This window comes from Drosophila subpulchrella, chromosome X (assembly GCF_014743375.2).
Source record: "Drosophila subpulchrella strain 33 F10 #4 breed RU33 chromosome X, RU_Dsub_v1.1 Primary Assembly, whole genome shotgun sequence".
NCBI classification, from domain to species: Eukaryota; Metazoa; Arthropoda; class Insecta; order Diptera; family Drosophilidae; genus Drosophila; species Drosophila subpulchrella.
In genome coordinates, this window is record NC_050613.1 from 20,281,358 (window position 1) to 20,300,059 (window position 18,702).

The 18,702-nt window shown below is 38.1% G+C and overlaps 1 protein-coding gene across 32 annotated transcripts in view; it reads left to right on the top strand.

Moving 5' to 3' along the window:
- Positions 1-1,708: 1,708 nt before the first annotated feature.
- The window catches only part of LOC119558330 (basement membrane-specific heparan sulfate proteoglycan core protein), an 88,076-nt gene continuing 71,082 nt past the window's right edge, over positions 1,709-18,702 (top strand). For 31 of the 32 annotated variants that reach the window (XM_037871787.1, XM_037871767.1, XM_037871772.1 and 28 more), the window contains exons 1-2: positions 1,709-1,747; positions 2,400-2,718. In XM_037871787.1, coding sequence (XP_037727715.1) covers positions 2,563-2,718 — 156 coding nt within the window. In that variant the 5' untranslated portion in view covers positions 1,709-1,747; positions 2,400-2,562. The other variant, XM_037871751.1, reaches the window with a different exon arrangement.

Consider the following 18,702-nt stretch of genomic DNA (forward strand, 5'->3'; position numbering starts at 1 on the left):
TTGTAAACTTGCATCGTTTTGAATATCTAAATAAGGCAGGATATAGTTTTTTTTGTATTTATTTAAATAAATATATGGTATCGAAAAAATTAGAGTTCAACCTTAACTTGTTCTCAATGTTTTATTCCATACAGCTTCTATAAACATAAGAATGTAGCATTAAATGGGCTTTGATCTAAAGAAAACTAATTAAAATCATATTTTGAACAGACGAAAATGTGTTAACTAAATAAAGCATTCAAATCACGACCAAAATAACATCATGACCAATAAACGTTTTAGAATTGTGCTTGCAAACGAAAAGTGAACTTGCAGACGAGATGATTTTATACCGATGACCGAATTTTGACGATGATGATTGTTGCACCTGCTTTTTGCCCATTGTTGGTGTTAGTGTTTAGTTTCTGCATTCCGAAGAAATCATAAAGCACAAATATTCTGGGATCCAGAAAGAAAAACGCTATAAAAGCGGAATTTCCATAGTGTTTTCCATTCTATTTGGAGTTCTCTCACGCATTATATGATCGTTTCGTATATTTAGCATCCCTATTTTGGGTGTTTTTGATTGATTAAATTTTTCCTAAGATTGGAATATTATTATTTTTGTAAGTTAAAAAACAGGCGCTTAATTTTTTAGAGTGTCGATTGCCAAGAACATTTAGGAAAAAGTGAGAAGTGAGCGCTGTTTTTCGTGGGAGTGAGAGGGATAATTTGCAAACCGGCTGCCCCAACAACAACAAAAGGTGACAAGAGAGCAAGGAGCAACGGTTTTCACTTGTTTATCGGTTGACCCAGAGAAAGAGAGAGAGAGGGGCGCAGGGGCGGGTGTTGATTAAACTTTTTGGGGGTCTTACCTTTTTAGGCAATACAATTAACCTCGTGACTGTCTCTCTCTGTTTTTACTTTTCCAGCAAAACATTTTACAGTAATTTGCTGGCCCCCCCTTTGTTCAAGTCCTGACGCCCTAGTAAGAAGTAGAAAGGATAAGGAGGAGGAGGAGGATAAGACACCCACGCATGTGAGCGGTGAGGGCGGCGAGAGAGGGAGAAAGAAAGCGCAGAGCGGCGAGGAAAACGAGGAGAGCGGTGCATCCAATCGACGCAACAGGCTTGCATCGGCCATTAAGCGCCGTTATAACAATAACCAGAGCACGCAAAACGCTTCGGCTGCCGTCTCGTTTTTATACCCATTACTTGTAGAGTAAGAGGGTATGCTCGACTTGTCGGAAAGTATGTAACAGGTAGAACGAAGGGTTTCCGACCCTATATAGTATATATACTTTAGATCAGGATCACTAGCTGAGTCCGTCCGTATGAACGCTGATATCTCGGAAAGTATAGAGATAGTTTCTAAAACCCGTCTAATTATCAAAATATATTTACATGCCAAAAATTATTGAAACCGGAATATTCATTAAAAGGTTATTATCAAAAAATAATTAGTATTTTGCAATTCCATCGAGATTGCACAACATAGTTGGCGTTGTAGGCTAGGTGGCGCTATTGGCTAAATGTGTTAGCGAAAAAAGCGAAAATCTCTCCAAATCTCGCACTCAATTAGGCTTAGCAAAGGGTATAAACTAGTCGAGTCCATCGACTGTAGCGGTTTCTCTTGTTTTCGATTTCGGCCTTCGTGCGTCTTCGGGGCGACGCCGACGCCGGCAGAGCAGAGGCAGCGATGGGAATCGCGACAACGGTTCTTAGACATTAGGTTGCGCGCCATCGTTCCAGGCGGTCGCACATTCACGGTGCGCTGTCGCTTTGCTTTATGTGTGACTCTGACTCTCTTTTTGGAGCGTTGATTTTTTTTTTTTGAGTGCCCCCACATCCACTAAGTGCCGAAATTTTAAGAAATCCTTCAGAAATTATCCTGGTGATATCGGTTCAAGGATAACAGTAACACCTTTCCTTTGCTCCTTTCCTTCTTTTTGCAACTGTGATCCGAAAAGGAACCGCTATTTTTCGAAAAAAAAAAACAGTGATACGCGCGTGTGAAACAGAATTAACGGGAAAGAAGAGTGGCACTCCGAAGAGAAGGGGGAAAACGAACATCAGCTAGGAGTGAAAACGAAGATCTAACGGGGATCTTCCAGCCTTTTCGGAGGAACTTCTGAGACTGGAAGGTTTCGGGTTTTTTTTTTCGAGCTTTTCGTTTTACCAAAGTCAACACTTTTTGCTGATATCGGGAAACGTGTCCCGTTTCTGTGCTCTCCGATGTGTTTACCCTTTCTTAAGCGCACCGAGAAAAAATCCTCCCTAAGAATACCAAAAAAAAAAACAAGCCAAGAGAAAATATCCTTTAAGAAGAATCTAAATCAGAATGATTTATTTTAAAATCATTTAATCACTGCACAATGTCAAATTAATAACATATTTCGGGGGGCTTTTTTCTCTGTGCAGTGCCATAGCCGTAACAACAACCTGCCAGCCGTTTAAAACCATACTCAAATACGAACCGAAACTGCCTTCACACACAAGTACCTATACCAAAACCCAAATAGCTGCCAAAAGAAACCAAAAAATACAAGAGACGTCGTAGCATCCGTTCCCCGGAAGAAAGAAGATGGGATCGCCGGGATCCCAAGCGCCCGCGATCGCGACCTCGGTCGGAGCCGGAATCAGAAACGGGCGGAGAGGTCACACGGGGTCGCTGCTCCTGCGCCTCCTTGTTGTGGTCTTCGTCCTCAACGCCTGCCACGTACCGCTGACAAATGCCAAGGTGAGTTTCCCTGGGGGTATTACGACTACGATATCTGATATGTGCGATATCGGGGAACTCGTAGCGTCCGCTGTCGCCCGCTTTGCATTGATTAAGGCGGTTTCGGAGGTCTTGGAACCTTGGTCCGGGGCTATAAAACGGATACTAAAACTATTAAAGACAAAAGTTCAAACTCTGCATACCGATAGCTAATTGAAATTTCCCAAAAATCAATAGCCCTTTGTGTGCTATATAATTTAATTTACAAGCTTTTGTTTTATGAGTTGGTAAATGTAGGAATTTATACATTTGAATCTTTAAAAAAGCTAATTAAATACTTCACTAAGGTTTATACCGCTTCCAAATAATCTAGCAATAATATTATCTCAAAGACCATTTCACTTACCATCAACCGTTCCGTTTCCATTTTGGGATCTCTAGACCAACGATCGCTTATATTTCAGATGACACAACTCGGGGCCCTTCGACGAACTTGAACTATTTTACATGACACACATATTATTTTCCCAATGGAAAGACGAAAAACAAAACGAGCTTTGCGATTAGCATAAAAATTAATTGATGCCCTGAGGGTATTTTAAGTGGATTTGAAAATAGTTTCCCCCTTGGCATCTAAAAAGTTAGGAAGTGCTTGGAATTCGAAACTTGAACGCTCTGTTAAGGACCGGATTTCGAGTTGACCAGAGGCCAAAAAAATAAATTCATCTTGGGCATTGAGCCCAGGTCATCGTCGGGGGTTATCACTGTCTCAAAAAGACAGACGCTGAATTCATTTCTTTTTTTTTCTTCCAAAATCGAAACGACTTCAGCTGCGGCTTTTGAATGATGCGATTGTGTACGGTCCTCTTTGCCAATTATTATGAGAAGTCGATTGTTCCAGTTCTAAATTCTATCTATATGCAGTCGGTGTGTGTGTGTGTGTGTGGGTGCCTTTCCACCATAATGAGCGGCGATGATAGGGCGTTATCAGCGCGTGTTAATGACATGTTGCCCACAGACGTTGTCTTGCAATGAAATAATTTCCTAAATTAACATTTCAAATCACCCAATGTATGTATATGTATAAGAAGGTCCGATTTTCTATGGGTTTAAGTACCTGCTGTGGACAGTTTTGGTGCTCTACTTCATTTTGTCGACTGTTGTTTTGATTCGATTTGTTTTGCTGCAGCGCTCACAGCGCTTTTTTATCACATCGGAAGTTGCGTAAATGAGGCCAAATTCGAACATATGTATTTTCATTGTACACAATGTAGCCAGTTCGGGGCTTATCGGTGGGACCCACACTTTCAAGAAGGAACCACTGCGAAACGGTCTGTAAACGAGGTCACTGCTGCCCTGCAACTCGATAACTCCATCCTCCAAACTCCGCTTTCGCCCATCCGGCGTATGCGTATTGCCGGTCATCGGAAATCGCGCATACGATCAGGTGGCCCGGCAACTTAAGGTGCCAGATATCGGTTATCTTGGTTTTTATCCGTTCAAGACTGATGGCTGTGCTTGGTTGAGCTATTGGTACTTCCTGAAAGACTATAAATACTTTTTATCAATAATATTCTCACTATTTTAGCGTCGTTGGCATTCCATATATTATGTCATTATGGTTTCTCTCAACTCAAAATGTTAAATATAATTAACTATCATAAAAAAATTCGCAACATTTAAGCAAATTGTAATCATTTAGTAATTAAATAAGTGTTGCTTAATTTGCACTTTAGAATTTTAAGTTTTCCCCTGCCTTAGGGTATATGTAGGAAGATAAATTTTAAAACAAAATGCAGTGAAATATGTGCAACCCGGCAATTATCTACGGAATTACTTTATTTAAGAGCTGAAATGTGAAACTTTTTCCATATGGTTTTTCTGCTGTTTGAACTGATCTTCGCCTGGCAACCGAATTGAGTTGTTTACATCGACAGATGGAGATACTTGCATATACAGAGGGATCCCCATTCGATGGCCCTTTCCCGGCCTTACAAGGTTATGCCCTTTTCTCCCCAATCATCTTTTGGCTTATATCGCTCATCATGCCCCCGAGTTGCATTCAGATATGTGTTCCCCGATATCTGTCAAACAAACTGTCAAAATATTTGCATCATCAACAACAACTGCAGAGCAAACAAGAAGGAAAATTAAAGCACCCAAGCCCCGACAAAAACGGCAGGCGGCAACCAAACGGATGAGAAAAATATTCATTTCGCATCTTTTTTTTCGACTTGGCCGTATCGTTTTTGGTTTCTTTTTCAGCTTTTGGGATTATGTTTTTTTTTTGTTTCTTTGTTTTTCTTTGGGTTTCTGTGTAAAGATGCGTCCGTTGGCACATTCCCTTCGGTTCGTTCTCCTTGTTTTGTGTTTTTTCTTGCTGTTTTCGTGTCTTCACGGTTTCTGCCTCGATTGTTTGTTTGTGCAACATATGGACACAAGATGTTGGACCCTCGATCACACATGTAACCGGCTGCCTATATATCAGCCATTCTGGCTTTATTGGATCACTGAGAAAATGGCCTTAAAGGAGGGGATCTTAAACTTATTATACATATGGATAATATCACATTAATACGATATTTTGCATTATTGTAATATCATGTCATGTCATATCATATCATATCATAACATATCACATCATATCACATCATATCATATCATATCATATCATATCAAATCAATATTAACTACTGAAAAGCGGAAAGATCAACAGAAAGAAATCTGAAAACCCCAAATTCGGAAATATTTTCAAGATGCGTTGCCCCAAAAGTCTAGTATATTACATAGATCTTCCTCTCAGCCATTTCTCCCTGTGTACCTGTGTACATTCGCATACCGATCACATGCAATTTTCAGTGGAAGCGTCATGCGAGCATTTGTTTAAATATCACACTGAGGCTGCCTAACGCACACCCCCCGCTTTTCCACCCACTTGAGCTCAAGTTCAGCCATTGACCAAGGGGCGGGGACTCGATAGGGGGCGGGGCCGCGGAGCAGGGACAACTGGCACACTTAAAACTGTTTATATGTACATACGAGATGTGCGAAGTGCGAGTCAAGTGTCTGGTGTCTCGTTTTTTAACTTCCTATTTCTAGTTTTTTTTTAGTACTATTCATATACATTCATATATGTATATATCTATGTATAATGCTGATTGGCGATATCGCCGAGTGTTAACTTTGTCAAATTGGCTTCCATTACCATTAGTCATTAGGGCATCCGAATCTGACCTGGTCGGGATTCTCAGATTCTCAGATACTCAGATTCCCAGACTCGGCGGTTCGGTTCTGCGGATCCGGAATCTATTTTCCCTGGCTGACGTATGCATTTTTGTAAGGAAAAAAAAACTAAAACTAGGGGAATCGGGGAATCAATTGGGGAGATGTTGGCTATGAGGCAAGCATTTATAAATAGATGGCGACAAGATACCAGAGACGAAAGTTTCTAACTCGAGGCGGGGCAGGAAAGTTGGGAGTTGGGAGTAGGCAAGTCGTACAATACCCTGTAACGCAATTCGCAATTGTCCTTTAAAAAAGGAGTTTCCTCTTTGTTTTATCTGATACTTTAAAACTTTCTTATATACCTATCCCATCTATAGATCTATCTTAAATATTTAAAAGCAAATTTTATTAGAGGTTCTCATTATGAGCAATCTAACATTATCTGATAATAGAAATAGATTTTGTTACCCCCACATATTTAGCAATGATGCATAGCAATGAATCCAATCTACTGATAAATACTTGAAAATCGAAACCCCTTCGACCCCTTTTGCTTCTAACACCTGATACTCGTGTTCTTTGACGTTCATTTGAAATATTTGCTCGTCAAACTTATGGGTAAAAATTGAGGTGAACAGTGATCCATTCAACTATTTGCCGCATAGACTAAACATTGAAAAATAACTCCAAAGTGTAGGGTAAACTAATTTCTCAGCCTGACTTTTCATTTCTCACTTCGTAGCCCCAACCAACTTTTGTAATTTAATATTTGCATGGCGCGTCTGTGGGGGCAAAAATATACTATATATGTATATATAGAGTCTGTCCCCGGCATATGAACAATTATTGTTTGAATATTGCATTGCGTAAATGTTGAAAATAGAAAAAAGCAGCAAGAAAATAAAAAACATATAAAAAAAATACATCACCCAACACCCATTAAAAGCATTTTTGGGATGGGGAAATTTCTAAACTGTCGCAATTTGCCTTCTAAGTTTTGCAATATGCAGGAGCCAGTGTGGGTGAACTATATATATATTTATATATCCATTGTGTCATCATCCCAATCTTACTGAACAAAAGCCATACAGAAAGTAAAGCAACATTTTATGCGCAAATGACGCCATTAAAATGTGTTTGAAAATTGCATTTAAATTTTTTTCTCTTATTTATGCGAAAAGTGATAATAAAGCTTAGGAAATTGTCTGCCAAGAAACAAAGATGATGATCCCATCGCAAAACTTAGTATGCAAGGCAATCGGCTTTTTTGGGTAGGTCTCATTCCAAATTCACGGCATCGCAGGGCCCATCGATAGAGGTGATTTAAGCTCTAGAGGTTCGGTTCTAAGATCGTTTGACTTTGATTTAGATTGCCCATCAAAATAGATAGTTATACAAATAGGGAAAAGGATGCAAATGATTTTCATTACATTGTTTGAAAGTGATTATAGCATACCGATCACGTTGAAATGCATTACCATTCCAAGAATTGTATGCGTTGTTAAATTGAGTTTCTTAAATTTTTTGTTCACTTTATCATAGAAATCTAATAAAAGCATCCGTAAAATATTAGTATCATGTTGATGTACCTCTTTTAAATCGTTAAAGCCGACTAACAAAAATATCTTGCCACCTAAAAGCCTCTGATTGATAAACAGAAATAGATATAAATTTCTAAAGAATATACAAAACGGGTTTAAACTCCAGGGGCAAATTAATGAGTGAAATTTATTTGAATTCGTAGTCGAACGATGGATTTAAATTTGGGCTTAGTCAGCGGAAATGCTTGAGGCGATTTTTCAATTGACGGAATTGACTGCCAATTACAGATCGATCGAGATGGCAGCTTCTTTGCGTCCTAATCGTTAATCATAATCAGAGCGACGGAAATTGGGATGGGCTGTGAAAAAAAATGTTAAAAAATGAAAAAAAATTATGACTATGCGGGTGACATCAGCTTCTGTTCGGCAATCGTCTCCATTAATCTTAAACGCTTTTTTATTTCGGGGGAAATTAAAAAATGCCTGCACAGCATCGCCGCAGATCGCGATCGAGATATACATATATCCATGTGGCGTCTCCCCAATTTCGATGCCAATGGAGTTGCATCATCATGATTCGGAGCATGACGGAGTCGGGGAAAAAATTAAGAGAAATAAAAAGGAGGCACCCATTTCAATGGAAATCCACATCATTTCAATTTGTTTTAATTGCTGCCAAAGACTAAATGGTGAAATAAATTCAACAATCAATTCCAAATCGCCTCCAGTGGCTTTCAAACTGCCCCAAAGTTCGAGCCAATTAATTAGTAAACAAAGCATAAAAGCAGCAATCAAACAAGCCAAAAAAATGATGCATAATTATGCAAATTTAGTTAATTTGCCATTGCCTTACGCGACTTGCATATATTTATGCTTTAATAAGCTCGCCAAACACTTTGATTTTCAACTCGATACGATTCGATTAAATTTGGGATCCATTTGAATCTGAATCTCTGGCATTTTGGATACGTTTGTCATGGCCTTTCGGCAGCTATCAAACAATATTTGAGCTTGATTTTATTTATATATACAAAGACAAATTACAAATTTTTAACCAACATTTCTGGAAGCAAACAAAAAAAATTAAATAACAGAGATAAGCAATTAAATTAATAACAAATTTGACATAAATAAATAAAGAACTACACAAGCCTTAATTATTCAGTCGAGGACAGCAATTAAATAAAGCACATTAAAGATATATAAAAATTAAAGATTGAAGCAGACAATGATAAAAGAGTTCGAGTATATGTTAATTAACCATTAGTTTCTAATGACTTAACGTAATAAAATGTAAGTAAATTATAGATTTCGTTACTGAAAAACGGAACAAGTTTCCGATTTCACGGATTATTACAATACAAATATGTACAATGCAATGAATCGCTCGTTTTAAGCACTATAACCATTTAAAGTGGGGATTCATCAAAAAGGAACTCTTTAGCTCCATAAATTAAGTAAACATTACAGCACCAAAGAGTTAATTAAATCGATATTTTCGATAGTATCGATTTTCGATATCAAGTTGCTCTGCTATTTGATCAAAATATCGTTAGGAACTTAAGTGTGTTCGCACTTCGAGGTGAGAACTACTATATCACATAAAATATTTATATATTTTCGGCGTGTCAGCTACTTTATTGATATTTCATCGGAGAACAAAGGCGCAGAGGTTTCAGCTAATAGCCGCCAAAAGAGGCGAATGGAGCAGTCAATTAAAGAAAAATGTTCCCCATACAAAGTCGCCTATGTAAGCCACGGGTATATCTGGAAGAAACCCCAGACCCGCCAGATAAGATATAGAGTCCACATACATAGGTGGCATAGTTTTCGATGCTCATGTTGTTGCCAAGTTGATAAGGTGTCAACTGACTGATAGTGAGACCAGGTTACGGGATCGGATCGGGAACGGAGTACATACATATATGCCTTGTATATATTGTGCCTGTCAAACTGCCGGCACTCGTGTGCTGATGAATCTTAATTTAATGCATATGCGGCTGACATTTGCATGACCAAAATCGTGTGAGATCGTCACTATAACCAAAACAGGTTTTTCGTTTATTTTTTTTCGTCGACTTTGCCCGCAGAAGCTGCCACAGTTTATGATTATTTTATTTGTGGCCAGAACTAGTTGCCTTATCAACGCCATTAGCAAGACCTTTTTTGGTTTTTATTTTTTTTTATTTTGAGCCCAATATTGAAAACTGAGGACTGACTAAGCCCACAAAAATGTTCGGAGCAGGGTGTGGGCAATGTGTATTTGTGTACATATTTCCCTACGAGCCCATCAGATTCCATAACCATCCGATTCAGTTTTCTGTTTGCCAGCAAAACGGTGTCCAATGCAGAAAATGTTTCTTTTTTTTTTGCCCAGATCAGCGCTTTCATTAGCGCAAGTTCATTAGCTTCTGTGGAGCGTGTTGGATAGCTAGGTAATCAGCTGATATTCCCAGACTACCCAAATCGGATTTCATTTCAGCAATGTGCGCCAAGCTGAAAAGTAGGCGAAAGTTCTAGGGAATTTGGGGAGCTGATAATAAGGGATCGTAACTCGAGTTTCTTGTGAATGAATGGTATCACTGGTAAATAGACACATGTGTATATTAAGTGTTGAGGTGGGAAAAAGAATTCATTTACTCAGAAATGTAAGAAATGTAAGAATTGAAGATTTAATAAAATCACATGATATAGGCTTTATAAAGCCAGTCAAGAATCGCAGAAAAAACGGATGTTTAAGAAATGATTTCATATGTAATCCGCATTTTCCATGACTGTTACATATTCTCTAGCTTAAATAAAATGTTTCCACTTATTGAGAAATATCATAACCTTTTAAATGACTAATTGTATGACAAATCTGGATGTGGATTAGCTGCATTTATATATTTTTTCTTTGCAAAACGGAAACGAGTTTGCCGATCATCACCCAGCATCATTATCGCGATTATCCGCTATTATTGATTTATGCATTAATAATTCAATTAACAAACCCCTCTTCTCTGTTCATTTTTCAGGTATGTGACGATTTCAACGAATATGCAAACCGAAATCTATTTGCATTCGATTCGGTTCGATTTAAATCGAGATTTTAAAGCAAAAGAGGCAAACAGACTGCTTGACGCTGGGGAGCCGCCCCTATATCACCCATATCCCCCTGATCCAGCGATTTCTGGCGATCACTAAATGAGACCCATTAGCTGTCAAAAGACAAATATTTGTCGCTGTCACCGGGCCAACAACAACGCTGACTCTTGACCAAAAGCCAAACTTGATTTATTTCCTGTTTCTGTGTGTGTGTTGCTGTTGCTCTTGTTGAAATGAAACGTGCCGCCAAAAAATAGAAGAAAAAAACATAGAAATAGCCCAACAAAAAACAAAAAAACCGAGTATAAACTTCAGACGGCAACGATTTCTATTTTTTTTTCGGCCTGAAATAGTAAAAAAGCAGCAACAGCCACTTGACCTTGTAGCTCCAAGTTGACATCCCGCAGACATTGGTCACAATTTTTAGGGAACAAGTTGGGCAGATAGATAAGAAGGAAAGATAGAAAGATAGATGTGCTATTAAATTGAAAGATAACTTAAGATAGAAGGTGGATAGAAATATATATGTAGGTACCAAGGCAAAACTGAAAAAAATTGAAAGATAACTTAAGATAGAAGGTGGATAGAAATATATATGTAGGCACCAAGGCAAAACTAAATCAAATCAAACTATAGATATATAAAATCTATACAACTAAAAAACTTTAAAGCTCATTACGCTTATAAATTGAAAATAATTTTCCCAGTGTATATGGTAATGCTGCCATCTAACCCCATGTTACACTTAATCCGAAATGCTTAAGTTAACTACCTCATTACACCCGAACATTTTCTCAGAAATTTCCATAAAAAGCATACATATATGTGTATGTTTTTTGCTATAACTTGTTGCTTTTTAGGACTAGCAAATGGTTTTTCTCTGGGTCATAGAACTTGCCAAATGGCTAATGTTAATGGTCTAGGATGGTATATTATGCGAGTGGCCTTCCAGGTGACAGGGCTGTCGAGTGAAAAAGCCTCGCACTTTGGACCTCCATCGGCAGTTTGACAGCCATTGATGCATTGACAGCTGGAGAGGAGACTTTGTAGGCAGACTGAAACTGAGACTGAGCCCGAGGCTGTTTTTTACCAGACCCAGTTATGCAGTTATGATGGATAGAAGATGTCTTTTGGGGGGGCTATGCCCATGTAGGTGCAGCTTACGCTAATGCAGTTCAAGTGTTGGAATCATAGAAGAAATAACTTTTCTGTTTTGCTGACGGTGCCGCGGAAAATGTGCAGCAATGCGAGTCGAGTCCACACACACACAGTCACCCCTCTCGAAATAGAGTCCCTTCATAGCCCCTCCAAGAAAAGAAGAAATCAACAAGCCGCAAGTCAAGAGGTTGTCCCCTCTCAAGACCCCTATTCCCCCTGTCTTTGAATACTATATCATCTTGTGTGTGACAATGAGAAGGAGGCCTATAGCTAACAACAACGGCACTGTTCAAAATCGACGGGTGTTAGAAAAAGGTATTCTAGTTATAAAGTTCTTTAGAAGAAATATATCTCAGGACTCTACTGGAACTTCGGTTTAATGTTATATGATATGATATAATACGAGTATTCATATATAATTGTTGAAATATCTCTATTGATTTGAATTTCTTTTTATAGAAAATAATTTTAACTCCTTTATTATAAAGTTAACAATGTTTTGCATAGCCAAAAAAATAATGAAATATTTTCCTTTTATTGATGGTAAATTAATTTTTTTAGAAAATAATTTACTCTTTTGGAACATAACAGTTTAGAACGTTTTTATTTACCCAGTTTATGATTTTGTACCTGTTGCCATGCGTTTTCGTATAGTAGTGACACTATTTTCTCTCAGTGTAAAATCTTAGCAGATTTTCAGGCAGTAAAAGTAACAGAGTCTGTAATTACGTTTACTTGTTGTCTGCTGTTGCACTCTTTATTTTGTATTTTTCCCTTTCGCATTGTAATACCTTTAATAAGCAGGATGACGTTGCACTTGACAACAACTGCAGCATCCAGGAGCAAGGGAGATGGCCATACGGTGCGAGAGGGACAGCGTGAGGGAGAGGGCACGAGGTTGCAGGAGGTTACCTTTGTTGCAGCTGGCGGGCTTTTGTTTTCTGGGTGCCGCACTTGAGGTCACCTCCATCTAGTCTACCCACATAATGCCAGCCCATTCTCATCTTCCAATATTATATTCTCTCTGGGTTTTTTTGTTTTTTAGGTTAGTTTGGTTAGCACCGCCAAAACAACAACAACAACAGCAGTCAAGAGTTTACGCACTGCGACATTATGGTGAAACTTTAAATCTTAGTTTGGGAGGATTTATTCTACTTAGTTTTGGGAATAGAAGTAGTAGACGTTTCGTTATAAAGTCAATTTCTATCATTAGTACTTCAATAATAATAAGATAATAATAATTTTTATAAGATTTTGAGATATTCACTTCCTATTTCTTTACTTTTATTTATATAGCAACCAGACCTATATCAAGTCATAAATTATCCACTAAGTATGTACTCCTCATAAGCTCTCAACTCTTTTTAGAGGCAAGTAATGCATTAAAGTCACTCTTATCTGATCCACATTAGTGTCATTATGATCCCCCAAATGCAGAGTGAAGCTCTTGACTTCCCAGTACCCCTGTTTTTGGTCATCGGGAGCATATAGGCCTATCGTTTGGGGATCGGATTGGATCGGGAAACGTGCTTTGCATATTGGCCGCGCCCACTTGGTGCGCCAAACACGTCGCAATTGCTGAGCCCAGACAAAAAGCTTTAGAAAAAATTGAAATAAAAAAGAAAAAGATACAAAAAACCCGGCAGACAGTCCTCAAACTTCGATTCGAATGGCCTAAGCCGGATAATTTATGCCGCTTCCAAGACAGTTCCTATGCTCATTCCACGACGCCTTTTGCATACGGCGAAAATCAAGAATAAATAAAAAATAAATACAGCCATGGGTAAAATAAAAAACCAGAGCCTGAAGAGGCAGGACAATTGGTACAAAATTGGTCAGCAATAATAATGTTTTTGGGGCCCATTTGATTGATACCTCGCCTAGGTTGTTCGGTTATTTCGGCTTTTTTACGATTAGCGAGCGATGAGGTAATATCTGGGTAAGGCGATAAGCCCGATCCGAGGTCGGTGTCGTCAGCGGGGAACGATAGGTCCGCCGGTACGATACGATTACGATAAGTTAACCGCCGGCTACGTCAATATTTAATTTATAGATATTGTACCGGCTTCACCGGCCAAATTCGCAGCCAAATTCTTTTTAGCTTTTCTCCACAGCTCTTTTTGCTACACAGAGAAAAATTGGTAATCAGATCATTTTTATCTACAAGAATTATACTTTAAGTTTTACCGTTCGTTGAACGATATTAAATAACCGAAATGATATGAATAAGTTTATATTGAGTGCTGAACTTTTCAAGTGTTTATCACTACCATATTATTTGTGTGATTTGGTGTCAAAAAAGTTGGAGATCTATGGCTTTGATACAGTTTTAGATTAATCTTCTTATAATAAACCCAATTTTAAATTAGTTGTGAGTCGAGGATTTTTGATTTCTGATCGAAGTCTCGTTTCTCAAAACATACTTATTTGAGTCATCATAAATATGTTTGCCTAAGTATTTATGGTACACGTGCCAACGACTCTGCCCATAAGGAAGTTAGGAACACGAAATTGAAATGGAAATATAATAAAATAAAAAGTGATGTGGCTATTAAACAATCTGCGGACTACGAACTACGGACTGTGCGTAGTGCCCACCGCCTCCATATATCTGTACATACTCACTCAGGTAATTAAGTTTAGAGTTGAGGCACAAAAAGCATTTAGCTAAAAAAGCTGAAAACCCAAACAAAACTAAGAGAAAATCAAGTTGAAAAACCGGCAAAAAGCGACTGAACTGTAAAGCACTACCCGAGTCGCAATTACGTTGTACACTGAGAAAAAATAGGACGATACTTATCAATATTATTTTAGGAAATGTAATGGATTTTGGCATGTTTTGTTTTTGATCTATCAAAATGATAGTCTTGACTTTAAAAACGAATATAATACACTTTTTCTAGGTATGTTATAAGAATCAAATACCATAGATATATTATAAATGATATCTATAAATGATATAAGTCTTGACTTAAAAACGAATATAATATATTTTTTCTAGGTATGTTATAAGAATCAAATACCATAGATATATTATAAATAGTGTTAAACTACATGCATAATATAATAACTATAAATATAGTCTTGACATTTGGTGTCTGCTGCTATTGATATGCAAAGTAATCAGATTTTAGTGCTGTGCAACTGCAGCGCCGTCGCCGTCGTGCTGACCTACAACGAGGCGCCTTCGTCACCAATGCCGCCCCTTTGTCGTTCGTTACTCGCCTGTCGTCTCACGGCGTCTGTGCGTGCCTAATGAGTTGCTGTAATGCAAAACCAAAAATTTTCATACGACCGTCTGCCCATTGTGAGTGGCTGTAACATATAGCCTGGCCCACATAGGCACAGATCGCCGGGCACAGTGGGCCCTTAGACTAGGGGAAAATTCAAAGGAAAGGAAAAGTCTTCTGTGGACTTTTTTGCATAGAAGTGATATTCATATCCTATCTACATATATACAAATTTTTTTTTTTCTACAAATTATTTTTGTATTATTGTTAAAAGTAAACAGAAAGAGAACTTGATGTTCTCAATATCAGAACAAAATGGTGAGTAGAGAAAAGTTAAATTGAGTTTATTTAACAACTTTTTAATAAACATAAACAATGTAAATGCCGCCAGATCAACTTGATTTAAGTATACTGAAAATATTTTCATTCCAAAAAATGTCGTTCTACTTTTAAGAACATTATCAACTCAGATGAGAACGTCAGAATTCTCACTTTGTAAATCAAGACAAAATAACCAGATAAGGCTAATTTGGTTGAGCTGCAAAATCCAATTGTAAGGAATAGTTTTGTTTATTTATCTAGGTAAAATGTAAATTCGTCACTGACCAATCTCCACTGTGGCAAGTGTCTGGCTTAGGTAGCCGCGGAGTGTCTAAAACAAATTGCACGCAATTAAACACGCTCCATGTCGACTGAATCTTGCCCCACTCGGTGGTGCAGAATACGCTGGTGGTGCAGCATTCTTATGGATGACGTACACAGAAAGAAAACTGATATAATATAATGATGTAGTAGTCTGATAATTGCTTGAACGAATACAGATGCTCTATGCATTGTAAAGAGTTTTTGCTGTCTGATGCATATATATATATGTTTTTTGATTTATCATTAACCCATTAGAAGTATATCGAACTGCGTTTTTATCTGTGTAATGCATCATGCAGCGTCACCCGCCGGCGGCTCTGCCATTTGCGATTTGCATCGCCCACCGAGATACATAAATATATATATATGTATATAAAATATGTGTATATATTTGCATGTGGAAAGGAAGGAGGAGGCTGTACCTATTTGGCTGTCTTAAGCGCCCCAAAAGTCGCTCCACTCGCTTGCAGTTCTTTTTTAGCTCTCCATTTTTATGACTGTGTAATTTCGATGTTAACATCTTGATGGCCGAACTTTGATTAATGGCCCCTGGGGTCTTCGTCTTCGGATTTCGGATTTCGGGGACCGATGATAATGATTGGTGCACTCTGCAAACTGCAAACTGCAAACTGCACACTGCAAACTGCACTTTGCGCCACTGGCTATCTGATTTATGCGGCAAATATTTAAGCGGATAGTCATATCATTTTTGCTCCCTGAGCCTATGACATCATCCAATTGGGAGTCCAACTTTGTGCGGTCTACTCGTTTTTATAATTTTAGTTTTTTGCACTTATGACTGGCTCTACGGGGTACTTTTTTAATTTTGTGGGTGTTTTCACGGGACAAAAGTCACATCTGAACTTACACTTACTATTTGGGGATTACCTATATCTAAAAAATGGTAATATTTCGACTTAAAAGTAAATGTTTATAATTGTAAAATTAGTTAAATGAAAATTTCAGTAGAAAATGATTAAGTTATGCCACTTTAAAGTCAAATGTGAATCAGTCAAGTGCAGGGTTTGGGTCACCTATATTTAAAAAATGTTAATATATCGACTTAAAAGTAAACGTTTATAATTGTAAAAGTAATTTAAAGAAAATTTGAGTAGAAAATAATTAAGTTATGCCTCTTTAAAGTCAAATTTAAATCAGTCAAGTGCAGGGTTTGGGTCACCTTTTTGGATATCATCAAAATCGGTGAGAAATATACCAAATACTGAACCTTTTAAGTACAACAGTAATTTAAGAGAATCGAACTGCAAACCTTGGTTATCTTTTTCCAACTCCTATGAAGGAGATTTGAAAAAATACCAACGAATTCTCAGTAGGGGATATCACCGAGTCGATTAAGGCGTTTAACCATACAAACTTTTTGTTCGACTGACTGCTGGGTTGGATGCAAATGACACAGTTTCGCGACTTGGTCGCCTGGAGTTTGCATAAATCTCGCTGATCGCTGATGGGTATTAGTATTATCGCAAAATGTGGCCCATGGGCAAGTACGGGGTGACCTCACTCTTACAACAGACGGATGGACGGACGTCAGTCGTGCGGTCACCTTTTGCTATTTGGGGTCCGCAGACAGACGATAAGCTACCAAGAATAATGGTCACCTCCTTGAGCTGCCTTCGTGATGAATAACCAATATTGGTTGGGCCGACTTGCAGCTATCTGCTCAAACTAATCTTCAGTCATATACATATAGGTATATATTTGTATAATATACATTATCAAGAATCCTATTTTTTGAGCTACCGTGAATAATTATCACAGATAAATATTATGCTAACATATACATTTTATTTTTACACTTTTAATATACCTCGCTTAAGCTAGTTTGTAATACAAATGATGAATAATCAATATTGGTTGGGCTATCTGCTCAAACTAATCTTCAGTCATATACATATACGTAATATAATATAAATTATCTAGAATCCTATTTCTTGAGCTACCGTGTATAATTATCACAGGTACATATTTATATTTACACTTTTAATATGCCTCGCTTTAGCTAGTTTGTAACTCAAATTAATGATAGCTGCCTAGCATTTTTGTAAAAACTATCCAATAATTCAATTTTTCTTACTGATTTAAGACCCTGCTACCTTAAGCACCTGTTGCACTCATCGGTTTTCCTCCCACGTTAACTCTTCGTAAATTATGAAAATAAATCTTTCTAGCCGTGATAATTATAGTAATCCAATGGATAGTGACATTTAAATGCCAGCAAATGATGATAAATGACGACATGCGCGAATTCAAGTGTGCTGCAATCTTGATTTTGGCGAATTTGAAATCTTTCTTTCGGTTTACAGGGGCAGGGGAATCCCCCGATTTTAGTGTTCCTTGCTGTTGCTGTGGTTACAAGGTCGCCTCGCCAGCTTTTCCCGGTTTTCCGGCATGGAATGGAGGCGGAGGGGTCCGTGTGCCAAGGGGTTAAAAGGTCAGATTGCAAATTGCGGTAGTTGGAAGGGGGTGAGAAGGGGGGGAAGGGCTGTGTGCGCGGGGGCAGTCAGTTAAAACTTGCAAAAGTTTAGATAAATTAAAACTGAATACACACGTGGCCACAGAAATGTTTCTGCCGACACAAAACTTTAACTGATACTCTCTCAGTCTGTCTGTTGTCTGTTGTCCCGATGTTTTTGTTGTCGGTCAAATGGAAATTGTAGCAGAAGCACTCCAACAACGGCAACAGGAAGCCAAAATGTTTTCCCGGTGAAAATTTTGGATTGGAAAATGGTGCCGGTGGCAGTCGGTAGTCGCTATTCGGTAGTCGCTAGTCCCTCTGAACTTGCCTTTTCTAATTGAGCTCGGGTTTCAGACAAAAACAAAAAAAAGAAACGCCATGATGCACAGCAGCTCGAACTCTCTGGCCAAAAAGGGTTAATTATGGCAGCACTTCTTGGCCTAGGCCCCATTAACCTGCTAAAGATCCCAAATGCACTTGGGGAAAACATATTTTAATAAGAAGATAAGGAACAGCAAGGAGAATATTAAGAGTCTATAGTTCTTAGGTGTTACAACTATTTAATATTTTAATAAGAAAGAGCTAGGAAAGTAGTATGAATATGTAGTTCTGAAGTGTTATTTATTATTATCATTATTATTAT